General features: G+C 48.8%; 6 protein-coding genes across 6 annotated transcripts; 3 read left to right on the top strand and 3 right to left on the bottom strand.

Annotated features, from left to right (window-relative positions):
• Nucleotides 1–3,544: 3,544 nt before the first annotated feature.
• LOC102075163 (histone H4) lies at nucleotides 3,545–3,856 on the top strand. Its single transcript, XM_005480743.4, has one exon. It carries the CDS (start codon nucleotides 3,545–3,547, stop codon nucleotides 3,854–3,856), a length of 312 nt encoding a protein of 103 aa, XP_005480800.1.
• Nucleotides 3,571–5,012, bottom strand: LOC141728817 (histone H2A type 2-C). The gene has a single exon (XM_074539515.1). It carries the CDS (start codon nucleotides 4,937–4,939, stop codon nucleotides 4,550–4,552), a length of 390 nt encoding a protein of 129 aa, XP_074395616.1. The 5' UTR covers nucleotides 4,940–5,012; the 3' UTR covers nucleotides 3,571–4,549.
• Nucleotides 5,013–5,676: 664 nt separating this feature from the next.
• LOC141728816 (histone H3) lies at nucleotides 5,677–6,221 on the bottom strand. Its single transcript, XM_074539513.1, has one exon. It carries the CDS (start codon nucleotides 6,189–6,191, stop codon nucleotides 5,781–5,783), a length of 411 nt encoding a protein of 136 aa, XP_074395614.1. The 5' UTR covers nucleotides 6,192–6,221; the 3' UTR covers nucleotides 5,677–5,780.
• A 1,157-nt stretch (nucleotides 6,222–7,378) lies between these two features.
• LOC141728818 (histone H2A type 2-C) lies at nucleotides 7,379–8,817 on the top strand. The gene has a single exon (XM_074539516.1). The coding sequence runs from the start codon at nucleotides 7,449–7,451 to the stop codon at nucleotides 7,836–7,838; it is 390 nt and encodes a 129-aa protein (XP_074395617.1). The 5' UTR covers nucleotides 7,379–7,448; the 3' UTR covers nucleotides 7,839–8,817.
• On the bottom strand, nucleotides 8,532–8,843 carry LOC141728819 (histone H4). The gene has a single exon (XM_074539517.1). The coding sequence runs from the start codon at nucleotides 8,841–8,843 to the stop codon at nucleotides 8,532–8,534; it is 312 nt and encodes a 103-aa protein (XP_074395618.1).
• A 6,194-nt stretch (nucleotides 8,844–15,037) lies between these two features.
• LOC102074634 (histone H1.03) lies at nucleotides 15,038–16,002 on the top strand. Its single transcript, XM_005480740.2, has one exon. It carries the CDS (start codon nucleotides 15,053–15,055, stop codon nucleotides 15,731–15,733), a length of 681 nt encoding a protein of 226 aa, XP_005480797.1. The 5' UTR covers nucleotides 15,038–15,052; the 3' UTR covers nucleotides 15,734–16,002.
• Nucleotides 16,003–16,004: the final 2 nt, after the last annotated feature.

Raw genomic sequence — 16,004 nt, forward strand, 5'->3', positions numbered from 1 at the left:
AGTGTAGGCTAAGAGCCAGAGCCCTGTGTAACTCACCGTGCAAAGGAGCTCTCCTTAAGTGGTGCTGCCTTCCTGTTGCTCTCCAGAGGTGTGAAGGTGAAGCTGGTACTGGCTCTAGACAAGTTGTGCCATCTCTCTAGAGCAGGAGTATTGCAAGTTTGCATTTGGTAGCTCGCTGTTTAGGCTGTTTTCCCACAGAAGGGAACAAAAAGGTTTTGCAGGGCTGTTCACTGTGTAAGTGTTGTGCTGTAGTTCATGTTTTTGCACTACATGCTTTGCAGCCCGTGGTCTGGTGCCAGAGCAGCACTATCTCAGGTCAGTATGCTGTGCAGATTGCCGGGGCACTGGAAGGGCTGGCTGGGGCCTGAATTTCCCCCTGATATATCAGTGAGGTCAGCAATTGTCACCTCTGCTGTCATACAGGTAGAAAGTCAGGAATCTGGCTTCAGAGGCTTGTGAGATTATATATGTATGGTTTGGGCACATTCAGGATGAATATATTTCATCTGTTTTGCCTGCAAATTGCCTTAGTCCCAGAAAAGTTTGGCTTCCATAATTACTGTATTAAAACTAATTCCTGTTCTTTCTGGCAGGTTTGTGGGATTTTTTTTTGGTTTTGTGGTTTGTTTTTTTTTTTTTTTTTGGTTTTTTTTTTTTGGTTTTTTTTTTGCTTTGGAACTGAAAATGCCATCAAGATTTTGTTGACTTGGTTTTGAAATAGAGAATAGAGTAACAACTTTAACTTTTGTGTTCTGTTTGAGGTTAGTAGTTTGTAACATCTGACACTGAATTGTGTGGTTAGCAAGGCTTGCACAGGAGGCCAGCACTGAGCAGCCAGGAGCAGGGAGCAGCAGCCATGCAGCTCTGTGGAGGTGGTAAGTGAAGAGAAACCTGTTGGGGCTTGGGTTTGCTCAGACTGCAAGGAGACATGTACAAGGAAACTTAACAGCTGAAATTACTCAAAGCTGTTGAGGAAGGGGCCGGTGATCAGTAAGGTGAACTTTTGAGTAATTCCAATGTTAATTGACAAATCCAAGGCATGGTCTTTTTATTAAAAAATTCACTTAGACAACAAAAAATAAAAAAAAAGGAAGAAAGAAAATAAATAGATCCAAAACCAAAATGGATGAAAAATTGCAATCTGTTCTTGTTGTATCAATTCTTTAGGCCTTGGTGTGCTTGAGTACATAGGAAGGTTTTCAATGGTTATCACTGTCAGCCACACCAGGGGATGAAGACAGGAATTTTGTTTGCATTTGACACTAATGAAAGTAAAGGTGGGTTCTTAATCTTCAAGTCCGTTTGTGTTTAGATTTTTATTATTTTCATTTTACCACATGTGCTTATTGTCCCTACATGATGAATGGTCTTAGCTTTAGTTTGTGGTTTTGTTTGGGTCTTTTGGGTTTGGTTTTTTTTCCCCCTTGGGTAGCAGGATCTGGTTATGGTCCCTTCAAACTTGAGGGACACACAAGCTCTGTTGGGCTGGTATTGGGAACACAAAAGCTGTAAGTCTGGGAGAGGTCAGAAGAATACACAGTGCAGTAGTAGAACTTGTTTCTTATGTTAGTAATATCAGCAGGGATCCAAGAGTGGGGAGAAATTAATGGGTTCTATTAGCAGGACAGCCTTGAGATTCTGCTCTCTTTGAATTGCATGCTGGAAACATAATTATAATGCTTGAAGAAATGAGTAATTAACAGGAAACTCCTTTCTGGACCAACATCCCAACTGTGAAGAGGCTAGAAAATAAAGAGGGTAGGACCAATAGCTGATAATCTCATCAAAGTGGTCCTTTAGATTTTAGTGCTTTGTAGGCTGGAGACTCATTGAGTCAGAGGGGATGTCTTAGGACAGAGGTGAATTAGGGAGCAGCAAATGGAGTTTTCTTTATGTATAGCACTTGCTTTCTCTAGACAAAGTATTTTTCATGTTTTGGGATTTGCTTTAGCCTTGCAAATCCAAAGGTTGAGGAACAGATGAGTGGTGGGCATGTATATTACATGGACTGCATCCCTGTCATTGTGGAGAATTCCATTAACACGTGGTTAGCTGTCCTCAGTGTCTGCTTGTGTTATCAAAGGCTGCTGGAAAACATGCATGAAATGAACAAAATGCCCACCAGCAAAGAGAGTGAACTGAATACCCTTCCCTGTAGCTCCAAATATGAAGATACTACATGTGAAACAGAGAGAATGACAAGTCATATAAAAGAAGAGATTAAAAGGAATCATAGGTCTTCATGGCCAGACTGAGACATTTTTATAGAAAATAACTGAGCTGAAAGATGCTGTGAAATAATTACTTCCCCATAATTTTTTACCCTTCTGGATTCACTGTGATTAAGGCAGAAAAAAAAGCCAGAGTCAATGAGAAAAAGGGTTGCCAGAGTTCAGAGATCTTTCCAAGCCCTTCATTTTCAAGGACTTTCCTCTGTCTCTGTGTGAGTAATAATGTGTGTATTTGGCCATGATGAGCTCAGGCAAATTCTCCATATTGGAATTATGTTAATTGCATAGAGCCAGTGGGTCCTGAACTGCAAATGGAGGACTGCAGGCGTAGCCAACAGAAATGAGGCATGGATTGAAAAGTCATAATGACAGATTTTCAGAGTCATGCAGTTATACCAAAATAACAAAGAAAAATGTCCCAATTTGCAACATTCCCTTCTGAAAAGAAAACATATTACATGAAGGAATGAGTACTCACTCCGAATTGTACCAGGCCTTTGAAAACATGGGGGTACACAGGAACACGGCTGGCACAGCCACTTTTGTTGTGCATTTGACATATGTTAATAATTTGAATCCAGTTAATTACCTAATGGACATATATTACATTTTGTATATCACCAATATGTTTAGAATGTAACGTGAAGAAAACAATAAAGAGACAAAGTAAAGGGTGAATGGGAAGGAAACACTGGAGACACTAGGATAGAAAATAAAGGGTGTTCAGTTCGTTGCTGAAAAAATCCTGTGCAGATTTGCCGCTGATACAATACGCTGACAGTCAGACGTAGGCAGCTTTGAGAAAACGTTTGCTTCTGGTCTAACGTGAAAACTTAGGCATGATTCCCCTCATGCTTCAGGGTTTAGAGGACAAATACTAAACAAAGCTCCTGAAACTGACCGAAGAGTTTGTACGTTTATCAGTATATCGAGTTCCTGAATGGAACCTCAGGAGTGAGAAGAAGTGGTCAGGGCCATGAAAACCGTGTGCGGCGTCCGAACGACCGCCACGTCCCGGGGAAAATAAACGGGGTTCTGTGTTATGGGCACGACTGCAGGGCGGAAATCAGGGAAAAGCGGCTCGGGGGGACCGAGGGGATGGGACGGAGAGCGAGGCGGGGCCGGGCGGAGCGGGAGGCGGGGAAAGCAGCCGGACCCGGGGCGGAGCCGAAGGGGCAGTGCCTCATCCCGGCCCCACCTGCCGGCCCCGCCCCTGCTCCCAACCAGGTCGGACCAAACCCCATAAAGCCGCGCCGCGGGCAGCGCTGGCTCACAGCAGCAGTGTCGGTAACGGCAACAGCGAGCGCGTGACCATGTCCGGCCGGGGCAAGGGCGGTAAGGGGCTCGGCAAGGGCGGCGCCAAGCGCCACCGCAAGGTGCTGCGCGACAACATCCAGGGCATCACCAAGCCGGCCATCCGCCGCCTGGCTCGGCGCGGCGGCGTCAAGCGCATCTCGGGGCTCATCTACGAGGAGACGCGCGGCGTGCTCAAGGTCTTCCTGGAGAACGTCATCCGCGACGCCGTCACCTACACGGAGCACGCCAAGAGGAAAACGGTCACGGCCATGGACGTAGTCTACGCCCTTAAGCGCCAGGGTCGTACCCTCTACGGCTTCGGCGGCTAAAGCCTCGCTTTCTTTCCCGATCACCGCCACGTAATCACAAAGGCTCTTTTAAGAGCCACCCACCTATTCCTGAAAAAGAGCTGTATCGCTATATTTTTACATTCCTTTATTAGTGTCATTACTTTTGCTTCATTCTCCTTGACAAAGCATTTGCCTTCCCTCCCGTTTCTGTCCCGCTTCGGTAAGTCGGGCGGGCTGCTTTTCCTCAATGGCCTTTTGGGAAGGAAAAATACAAAGCCCGCACAGGACTAAAACAGGACAACCAACGATAGCGTCCACAGTAGGGAGCCTCTGGAGGAGCCTCTTCGCTCTTCCGCCCGCAGTAGCCCCGGGCCCGCGCCCTTTCCAAACCAAAAGCGCGCGCGGGACGCGATTGGCTCCGGCACATCCCGCGCTTCCTCCGCCGCCATCGGCCCGGGACAGCGGCTCCCTGCGCGCCGGGAACAGAGCGATCCCACCCATCCCGTACCAACAATGAACACGCAGCCCGCCAGAACCGGCCCGGGCTAAATACAGCGAACACACGCCAAACCACACACACACACACACACCGGCACAAACACAGCCGCCCTGTTTTTCCCATCCCCCCGCACCTAGGCTGCAGATTTCCAAGCTCTTTCTCGAGACTGTTGGTGGCTCTGAAAAGAGCCTTTGGGGTTCGCTTCTGGGCTCCACACGCTTCCGCCGACCGCTTTACTTGCTCTTGGCTTTGTGACTTTCCGTCTTCTTGGGCAGCAGCACGGCCTGGATGTTGGGCAGCACGCCGCCCTGCGCGATCGTCACCTTGCCCAGCAGCTTGTTGAGCTCCTCGTCGTTGCGGATGGCGAGCTGCAGGTGGCGGGGGATGATGCGCGTCTTCTTGTTGTCGCGGGCCGCGTTGCCCGCCAGCTCCAGGATCTCGGCCGTCAGGTACTCCAGCACGGCCGCCAGGTACACCGGCGCGCCCGCGCCCACGCGCTCCGCGTAGTTGCCCTTGCGCAGCAGCCGGTGCACGCGGCCCACGGGGAACTGCAGCCCGGCCCGCGACGAGCGCGACTTGGCCTTGGCCCGCGCCTTGCCGCCCTGCTTCCCGCGACCCGACATCTTGCCGCGCTCCTCGCTCGCTCCGCACACAAACTCCCGCACAGACGAACACACAGAGGTGCCGACACCGCCGCTTTCAGCCCTCCGCCTTTATATCCCCTCCATGCGCGCCAACGCCGCCTCCTGATAGGCCGAGCCCTCCATTCGGAGCACGCGCTGCCCAATGGCGCAGCGAATTTCACGCTGACCAATCGCGACGCCCGCAGCGCCCAGAGGCTCCGCCCGCGCCCTCCGTCCGGCCAATGACGAGCCGCGGAGGGCGGGCCTCGGCTCGCGGCCGCTCCCGCCCGGACCGGTGGGGCCGCGCTGCCCCGTCCCGCGCCGGGATCGCTCTCTGCCCTGGCTGGGCTTGGCTTCTTCCGAAGCCCGGGGCTGCACTGTGCGGATTGGAGCTGCCGGGCGAGGACAGAAAGAGTAAAAGACAAGACAGTGGGGCGGTATCCGTGAGGGGGAATAGGGGGACTCAGGGGCCACGTACGCTATGAAGACTGTGAATTTCCCTTTGTTCCACGATGGGTTTTTTCCCCGCGGTTTCAGACGATTTTAATACCGTTTCGATGCTTCTTTCGAGGTTATAAAACCTCATACACTTCTCGCAGTTGAAATCAACAGTCTCCTCATTATCCCAAAATTTAAATATATAAAGCGCAAGGCAACACTGTCTCTCTTCACCCTATGACTTATTTACATCATTGCATAAAGTGCGTATAGTTGTGAATATACAAGCGCAATACAAACCTTTGTGTTAACAGCTCCTTTTATTGTGTTTGTGGTGGCTCTTAAAAGAGCCTTTGTGTTGATTTAGACGCTTTAAAACCAGGTGGTAAACTTCTGACAAGGCTTACGCGCGCTCTCCGCGGATGCGGCGGGCCAGCTGGATGTCCTTGGGCATGATGGTGACGCGCTTGGCGTGGATGGCGCACAGGTTGGTGTCCTCGAAGAGCCCCACCAGGTAGGCCTCGCTGGCCTCCTGCAGCGCCATGACGGCCGAGCTCTGGAAGCGCAGGTCGGTCTTGAAGTCCTGCGCGATCTCGCGCACCAGGCGCTGGAAGGGCAGCTTGCGGATCAGCAGCTCCGTGGACTTCTGGTAGCGCCGGATCTCGCGCAGCGCCACCGTGCCGGGCCGGTAGCGGTGCGGCTTCTTGACGCCGCCCGTGGCCGGCGCGCTCTTGCGGGCAGCCTTGGTGGCCAGCTGCTTACGGGGCGCCTTGCCGCCCGTCGACTTCCGCGCTGTCTGCTTCGTGCGCGCCATGGCTCAACTCTGCAAACAATCCAGAGCGAGCCTACAGTAGCAATGAACAGTTGCCAGTGTTTGGGGAGTATTTATAGAACTGGCGCCTTCTCTGATAGGCAGATGAGTGAATGCTGCATTTGATTGGTTAATTCAAATTTTAAAATTCCCGCCCTTAGCAGATACCGCCTCACTTTTACAAGCTCTATTCCTGGGGAATGCTCAGTGTTCATGTAAATAGCCATAATGTGTACTATTTCTGTTTGCGAAATTTTTAAGACTTGGTGTTGTTATTAAGTGACTAAATTTACCTTAAATATTAAACCACGCAAGCTTTAAAATTTTTTTACCTTATCCTTATTTATAATTGCATCTTGCCTACTACGTCACTTTATCATCCTTTAAGTGTGAATTTTTCCCTTCTATTTTCGTGGATATATTTTTGCAGAGTTGACAAGGACAAAAATTCCCTTGAAATTATTTGTTGTTTTATTTACATACCTTAAACTGTCCCAGGATTATGCAAAATAAAGTGGGTGAAATTAGTAGATGAAAATGTCTACTTGAAAATCAAAATTTATAACGATATTAAAGCATGTCTTTCAGCCCAAGAATTAAAAAAAGTAAGAGCTTTCCGTTCTTACTGGTCATACGTAAACTCCAATAAGCAGTTATGAAACAAGAAGGCATGGCTAGAAATCAGGGCTTGTAAAGGAAACTACATTCTTTTTAAGTTTAGAGCCCCTGTTTAAAAAAGATCCTGCTAAATATGGAGGAGGGCACTGCTTCCTTGTCAGTGCGTGTATGTCGCCTGCGTCCCCCTATTCCCCCTCACGGACACCGCCCCACTGTCTTGTCTTTTACTCTTTCTGTCCTCGCCCGGCAGCTCCAATCCGCACAGTGCAGCCCCGGGCTTCGGAAGAAGCCAAGCCCAGCCAGGGCAGAGAGCGATCCCGGCGCGGGACGGGGCAGCGCGGCCCCGCCGGTCCGGGCGGGAGCGGCCGCGAGCCGAGGCCCGCCCTCCGCGGCTCGTCATTGGCCGGACGGAGGGCGCGGGCGGAGCCTCTGGGCGCTGCGGGCGTCGCGATTGGTCAGCGTGAAATTCGCTGCGCCATTGGGCAGCGCGTGCTCCGAATGGAGGGCTCGGCCTATCAGGAGGCGGCGTTGGCGCGCATGGAGGGGATATAAAGGCGGAGGGCTGAAAGCGGCGGTGTCGGCACCTCTGTGTGTTCGTCTGTGCGGGAGTTTGTGTGCGGAGCGAGCGAGGAGCGCGGCAAGATGTCGGGTCGCGGGAAGCAGGGCGGCAAGGCGCGGGCCAAGGCCAAGTCGCGCTCGTCGCGGGCCGGGCTGCAGTTCCCCGTGGGCCGCGTGCACCGGCTGCTGCGCAAGGGCAACTACGCGGAGCGCGTGGGCGCGGGCGCGCCGGTGTACCTGGCGGCCGTGCTGGAGTACCTGACGGCCGAGATCCTGGAGCTGGCGGGCAACGCGGCCCGCGACAACAAGAAGACGCGCATCATCCCCCGCCACCTGCAGCTCGCCATCCGCAACGACGAGGAGCTCAACAAGCTGCTGGGCAAGGTGACGATCGCGCAGGGCGGCGTGCTGCCCAACATCCAGGCCGTGCTGCTGCCCAAGAAGACGGAAAGTCACAAAGCCAAGAGCAAGTAAAGCGGTCGGCGGAAGCGTGTGGAGCCCAGAAGCGAACCCCAAAGGCTCTTTTCAGAGCCACCAACAGTCTCGAGAAAGAGCTTGGAAATCTGCAGCCTAGGTGCGGGGGGATGGGAAAAACAGGGCGGCTGTGTTTGTGCCGGTGTGTGTGTGTGTGTGTGGTTTGGCGTGTGTTCGCTGTATTTAGCCCGGGCCGGTTCTGGCGGGCTGCGTGTTCATTGTTGGTACGGGATGGGTGGGATCGCTCTGTTCCCGGCGCGCAGGGAGCCGCTGTCCCGGGCCGATGGCGGCGGAGGAAGCGCGGGATGTGCCGGAGCCAATCGCGTCCCGCGCGCGCTTTTGGTTTGGAAAGGGCGCGGGCCCGGGGCTACTGCGGGCGGAAGAGCGAAGAGGCTCCTCCAGAGGCTCCCTACTGTGGACGCTATCGTTGGTTGTCCTGTTTTAGTCCTGTGCGGGCTTTGTATTTTTCCTTCCCAAAAGGCCATTGAGGAAAAGCAGCCCGCCCGACTTACCGAAGCGGGACAGAAACGGGAGGGAAGGCAAATGCTTTGTCAAGGAGAATGAAGCAAAAGTAATGACACTAATAAAGGAATGTAAAAATATAGCGATACAGCTCTTTTTCAGGAATAGGTGGGTGGCTCTTAAAAGAGCCTTTGTGATTACGTGGCGGTGATCGGGAAAGAAAGCGAGGCTTTAGCCGCCGAAGCCGTAGAGGGTACGACCCTGGCGCTTAAGGGCGTAGACTACGTCCATGGCCGTGACCGTTTTCCTCTTGGCGTGCTCCGTGTAGGTGACGGCGTCGCGGATGACGTTCTCCAGGAAGACCTTGAGCACGCCGCGCGTCTCCTCGTAGATGAGCCCCGAGATGCGCTTGACGCCGCCGCGCCGAGCCAGGCGGCGGATGGCCGGCTTGGTGATGCCCTGGATGTTGTCGCGCAGCACCTTGCGGTGGCGCTTGGCGCCGCCCTTGCCGAGCCCCTTACCGCCCTTGCCCCGGCCGGACATGGTCACGCGCTCGCTGTTGCCGTTACCGACACTGCTGCTGTGAGCCAGCGCTGCCCGCGGCGCGGCTTTATGGGGTTTGGTCCGACCTGGTTGGGAGCAGGGGCGGGGCCGGCAGGTGGGGCCGGGATGAGGCACTGCCCCTTCGGCTCCGCCCCGGGTCCGGCTGCTTTCCCCGCCTCCCGTACCGCCCCCCTTGTCCGGTCTCGCTGGCAGCCCCGAGCCCCTCGGCTCCCCCCGCCGCTTTTCCCGGCCTCGTCCCCTCCAGACAGTGGTGGCCTCTGAGCCGTTTCTGTATTTCCCGCAGGTCCCCTCGGTGCTGTCGGTCCGGGCTCGCCCTGACTCGTCTCAGGTCCCCGGGATGGCTGCAGTCCCTGAGCTCCGGCTCCGGCGCTCCGCCGGCCCGGCCGCCCCCGCGATGCCTCAGCGTGTGTGGGCGCTGCGCTCTCCCGGTGCCGGGCTCCCGAAAAACGAAAAGCGTTGGGAGCCTTTTTCCCGAACTTGGCTCTCTTCTCTCCTGCGGCACAGCATGTAATTTCTTTCTAACTTTGCCACGTCACTTTTTCTACCCCATGACATAACAGAAACATATTTTTTTCTTCCTATTGTTGTTGGTCTTTCAGATTTATCACACATATTTTCTACCTTACTGTGTTGTTTTACCTACAGGCAACATATTTTATTTTTTACCTGTCAAATATGGGTATAAATAACCTACCTTTTGGGCCTACTAATTTTTTCCAAGCATGGGTGCAGAATTTATAGTTTAATTTTCTTTTATTTCCTTTAGTGAGTAGCACTAAATCCTCTTATTCTCTTGTTTTTCTTGTGCTGTGTACTGTATACTAGGAACTTATTTGACAGTACTTTATATAGAAATTTAAACAAGTACAGCTTATAGTGAAAAGAAGTGCCAGAGAAGTATTTGTCCACTTCATTAGTCTTTCTCCTTTTTTAGAGATGTGTTTTGGGCCTACATGTACTATGGAACCTTTTTAAGCACCACTTCATGATAATATATAAATATATATAAATACTAGAAAATAATGAATAGCTTAATAATGTATAAAAGCACTGGCTAACCATGGCAAGTATTGTGTTAATTAATCATAAAAATTTTGAAAGAATCTCCAACAGTTTTTCTTAATTTATTTCTCCCATTTAAGTTTTTCTAAAAGTACTTTTTTGGGAGAATTATGTTTTTTGAGAAATGTGGTGGTGTTTGGTTTTCTGCTTGATTTGTTTTTGGCTGCTTTTTTTATCTTCTTTCACAAAATCAACAGGGAACTATTATTTTATGTGAAAGATATTTTGATTTGTATGTTACAAACACACAAATTGACTTCTTTATATTTCACTAGTGAGGACCAGCACTGAATGTGAGCATGTCAGCTGTGAGCTGAATCTCAAAATGACTTCCAGCCACAGGAAACAGGAGAAGTCGCTGTGAAATGGCTGCCCTGGGCTTTATATGCCTCCAGATGTTTACAGATATGCAGAGCCTTGGAAACCAAGATTTCTCAATCACTGTATTTTTATTTAGCACTTTTTGAATAATATTTTCACTCACTTATGAGCCATCTGGTTATACTCCCTTCTTTTATCTACTACAATGCATGCTGAAGAATCCACCCGGTAATCTCCTTTTATATGCAAGAGTCAAAACCTTCACAAAACTGCAAACAGCAGGGACACACTTTTCCTTGAATTTTGGTTGTTTACACAAAATTCCAAGGGCCAAAGACTAGATTGAAGTTGTCTTGGAAGCTTTGCTCCCTTCATCTGCAATTTACACCAATAGGTTAAAAATAAATCTCCCTCTTTTGTAAATACTCAGTAAAGAGATTTTAAAGCAGCAGTCTTTAGATAAAAGAAACATCAAAAGGAAGGAGGAATTAGGTATCTTTTCTTTAGAAGAAACAATTTATATTATAAATTAGTTTAATAGCAACTGAAAGGGAAAAAATATGTTATAATGTTACAATAAAAGATGTACTTTGTTAAAACTACAACAATGATTCGATAAGTTCTGAAGCAGGCAGGCAGACATTCCATTAAATGCAGAAAGACGTGGACTGGTCTAAAGTAACCCCCAGAGTCTGGCCTGCTACACAGTAACAGGAATTCAGTTACCTGGCGTCAATGGAGCTGGGGAACTCCATGAACTGATTTTGCCCTATGAGGGAAAAGAAAAAAAATCCACACAGTTTAGAAATTTTGGAAACATCCTTGACTTGACTCACTACACTGTATAAAACCTTTATCTGCTTGTGCCATACCTGGAGTTTCCAAAGTGCAATTCCTGTTCACTGGTTGTAGACAAGAAGGCCTCACTCACCTCCATCCACTACAATTCTGGAAAACTCCAACATCCTTCCCAGAAAACCACTGTAGGTCACAGCATTCTTCCCTCAGCTTTGGGAAGAATCTGACCTGAAAGTGGCTCTTTGTATTCCATGCTTATTACCACATCTGTACTGTTAACTGAACATAAAATATCCCTTCTCACAATCCACTCTTTTTTTGCCAGCTCCAGCAGCAGATTTAGGTCTTATGCTGTGTCAGAAACTCCTTGTGGTCCACGTAAGAAGGAAAAAAAATTACAGTCCATTTGTGTTTCTGCATGTTGACAAAGAGGATTTCTGTCCTGTCAATGGTATTAGTGGACAAAGATTGAAAGACAGTGATACAATTTCCATCTGTGTTTGAATAGTGTGAATTTTCATTTCTGTGATTTAAGAATTATTTCATTTCCTTAAAATGAGGAACGTTCTATGGCATGAGGGGAAAAAAAATGAAATAAAATTTATGTGTCTTTCAAATGTGGAATACAGGCTTTTTTAACATTCTGACGTGCATATCTCACCTTAGGCCTTGGCCTATACCCAGAAATTATTAGATATGTAAAATAAGATTACTGAACAACCAAGCCAGGAGCCACCATCGTGGAAGCCACAACACTTGGTGAAGAATTTGAGTGCTGTTTAATGAGGAAAGGGGCCATGAAAATACTAAATCTACTTTTGTTATAGGACATTTTCACTTTACTAGTCATTCAGAAAAAAAAATGTCAGTGGGTGCAGAGGAAAATAATGGCAGCCTTTCACTTATTTAAGCAGGAGTAGGAATGATTCATTGTTTATTTTATGTTAGAACACTCATGCTAGGGCATCAACTTTGAATTTGGCATTAAAGCACAGACAAACAATAATTCCTTACTACCTACCCTATTTGTCTTTGGAACAGGGGCAGGGGTAGATGTCCAATTTTTGTAAGCAATATGTATAAAGAGTAATTAATTTACAGCATGTGTAGGATTGTGATGAAGAACATGAACTCACTTGACAATGGTTCTTTTTTTTTTTTTTCCTTTTCCCCTCTATTAACCTTCTAAAAAAATTCTGAGCAGAATCTCTGTACAGACCTGTGCTAATTTATAATCATGTTTATTTCCCTGGAAAGAAAGCAACAATATTTTACTAAATTATTTTGATGTTTCTATTGCTATTTGCTGATTTTAAAAATATGGGGATGGTGAATGGAGTGATGATACCCAAACACAACTTCAATGTGAGGAAATGATGGAGCATCAAAGCTTTGGGAAGCCTCCCCGGTTTACACATGAATTTAACACATGCAAGTGCACCAACTTGCTGTGTTGAGCGCATGTTCCCTTTTTTGGGCTTTCTATAGGGGCTGAAAAAATAAATTTTAGTCTACAGTGGCTGAGAAATTAAAACCCACTTACTGGATTACAATAGAAACACTTGGATGATTTTAAGGTATTATGCTTTAATATCCAAAAGCAAAACACAGCTGAAAAAAAAAGGCAGGCAAGTGATCTCTGGCTTGCATCAATACTCAGGTCTGCCCTTCCTGCCTTATGCTCACCTTTGTTTTGGTCTGCACTGAGTAGGAGTTTGCAGTGGTTCATTTCCCATGAGCATCCACTCTGTCATTTCTTGGTCTCTCACGGTGGGTCGGGGTTATCTCCAAGGTTCAGTGATATCTCACATCAAGGAAAGATGAGCTTGAGAGAGTAGAATCACAGCTTGAAACACTTTCCAGTTTCTAAGTAAATCAATACACAATCATGACAATGAAAATAATGAAAAATGCTAATTGTTCTGTTTATATTTCCAGGAATTTCAGAATTCCTTTCTGCCACAATGAAGTAGGAAGAAATAAAACGATTACACAGTCTTTCAGGGGTTGATCAAGATTACAACAGTTCCTGTACAAGCCCAGAAAGTGGACAGAAGCTGCCAATAAATGTGACTATCTTTACACAAATGACCATTTATATACAAATATCAAGGGACTAAAGAACTCCAGATCTTAGCAATAGTGCCTCTGGGAGGTTTTAAACTGTTCTTGGCTACGGGGTTACTATTACTAGTTTATAAAAAAATATTTTCAGCATTCTGGTAGTGCTCAGTAGTGTCACAGAAGGCCTTAATCCTCCCCCACTATAGGAAATGGTATCAGATTAAGTGGGCATTAAATTTATTTTCCCATTTCTGTGATTAATCAAGAAAGAATGCAACATTCTGCAGGGTCACGCCGCGGTTTTGTTATGCTTGTTATTACTATCCAACACGTGCATTTACCTTTGTTTTATAGGTTTACTAAGGGACACCTCAGTAAGCTGTATTTTTTCAACATTTACCTTCAAGCAGGGAAAAAAGGGTATTTCAAATTACTAGAATAAATCCAGTGTTTCCTCTGATTGCATCAGTTTAGATTTTTCAATTAAACATGAGTAATAAGAAAAGAACATGACGTTTCTCAGATTACTGAAGTAGCTGTGTTTCTTTATTTTCGCACTCTCAAACAGCGGGGACTCCAGGTTTTTCCGACATTTCATTCATCCTTTCGCACCTCCTTTCAGCTCTGAATTTAGCTGCTAGCAGGGTTTTAGGAGCTGCTGATAGCCCCGGATATGGAGGGTACAGAAAACAATACTGCTGCCGGCAGAGTGTTAACTGGTTGGTGTTTGAAAGAAAGCGACATTGCACTGAAAACTAAGGGGAAAAAAAAAAAAGAGAATCCATCCATCGTTTGTAATACGGAGCTGCCCCTTCCCAGGGCAGGAATGCTCTTGCTAAGGTGAGGGTTCCTTTCTTCCGAAAGTAAAGAAGAAGTGAATCACCAGATGGTGTTATCAAAGGTACAAGCTCACACAATCAACATTCTTTCATTAAAACCGAGAAACCAGTTTTGCTTTATGTCTCCTGGCTACTCAACATACCCTCAAACGATGAGTTTTCAGGTTTAACTCCCCGTACAATTCAAAATTCAGGATACTCCAGATTCTGTTTTGCAATCAATTTTAATTAATTGTGAGGCAGAGAAGAATAATTACTCTTACAATATACTCTTATTACTCTGTCTGTGTTAACACTAAAAGCAGATAAACTGTAATTGCAGTTATCCTGATTTCTGAATTTAATAAAGGAAAGCTGCTTCGTTAAGGTTTTATGGAAAATGCAGCGACAGGAGCATCAGCGTACAGAGGGTGCACGCAGTCGGTGCTTTGTTCCACTGAAATGCCCAAGCACAAGCAAAGGAACGTGGACTTTCGCACACACTGCCAAAGCACGAACATCTCCCCAAAGGCACCGGCTGAGAGACCGCGATCTCTGAAGAGACCGAGCGCGGTGATTTCGGAGGGAAGCGGCTCAGCCGCGGGAGACGGCTCTGCATCAGCGCCTGGGACCGTGGGGCAAACTGTGTTACTTCCTCGGATTAAATGTCCATTTACTCTGACACCAGCCACCCAAACCACTCTGTTTTTTCTCTGCTCTGTAGAGAACCTTCTAAAGAACAGGATTTTGTGCTATTTGTGCCCATTTAGCTCACGGTAAAATTTTAATTTATAATATAAACGGAAGGTTTCTCTCTGCCGAGGTCTCTGCAGCTGCCCGCCGCTGAGTTTCAGAGGTCGCGTTTCCCTCATTTCTTCTCCTTCTGGGGGAAAACTCCACTAGCCTGTAGGACAGACTCCCCCCTTCCCTCCCGGCAGGAAACGGGGCGCACGGGCGGCAGATTTCGTGAAGAAAAACTCATTTTTGGGCCACGAAGAAACACAGCGGGCGCGGCGGCGGGCGGCGGGGCGCGGGCCCGCGCACCAATCAGAGCGCGTGGCGCTGCTATAAAAGGGGCGGCGGCGGCAGCGCCTCCATTGTTCGCCCGGATCGCCCCGAGCCGACATGGCCGAGACCGCTCCCCTCGCCGCGCCCGACGTCGCCGCCGCCGCCCCGGCCCCGGCCAAAGCCCCCGCCGCCAAGAAGCCGAAGAAGGCGGCGAGCGGCTCCAAGGCCCGCAAGCCCGCGGGGCCCAGCGTCACCGAGCTGATCACCAAGGCCGTGTCCGCCTCCAAGGAGCGCAAGGGGCTCTCGCTCGCCGCGCTCAAGAAGGCGCTGGCCGCCGGCGGCTACGATGTGGAGAAAAGTAACAGCCGCATTAAACTAGGCATCAAGAGCCTGGTCAGCAAAGGTGTCCTGGTGCAGACCAAGGGCACCGGCGCCTCCGGCTCCTTCCGCCTCAGCAAGAAACCCGGAGAAGGCAAGGAAAAAGCCCCGAAGAAAAAAACTGCCGCAGCCAAGCCCAAGAAGCCGGCGGCGAAGAAGCCCGCCAGCGCCGCTAAGAAGCCTAAGAAGCCGGTGACCGCGAAGAAGAGCCCCAAGAAAGCCAAGAAGCCGGCGGCCGCCGCAGCCAAGAAAGCAGCGAAGAGCCCCAAGAAGGCGACAAAGGCTGCCAAGCCCAAAAAAGCGGCGGCAGCAGCCAAGAGCCCGGCTAAGGCGAAAGCGGTGAAGCCCAAAGCAGCCAAGCCCAAGGCGGCCAAGCCGAAAGCAGCCAAGACGAAGAAGGCAGCACCTAAGAAAAAATAAATGGTGCTGAAAAAACCCCATCTGCCTTGCAGATAAACCCAACGGCTCTTTTAAGAGCCACCCAAGTTTTCACAAAAAGAGCTGGAACTCTTAAATAATTTTTTAAAGGTTTTTTCGTGTTATCTGTGCGCAATTAAAAGCTTTTTTGTTGTTGTTTCCCCCGTTGCTGTCGCTTTTAAGTGTACCCGGTAACTTCCTTGCGCTCTCGTTCTTTGCCGGTGCCCAGCGGCCGCGCAGCGGAGCTCACCGCGGCGCCGCTCATTTAAATAAA

Source organism: Zonotrichia albicollis, chromosome 4, assembly GCF_047830755.1.
Source record: "Zonotrichia albicollis isolate bZonAlb1 chromosome 4, bZonAlb1.hap1, whole genome shotgun sequence".
NCBI lineage: Eukaryota > Metazoa > Chordata > Aves > Passeriformes > Passerellidae > Zonotrichia > Zonotrichia albicollis.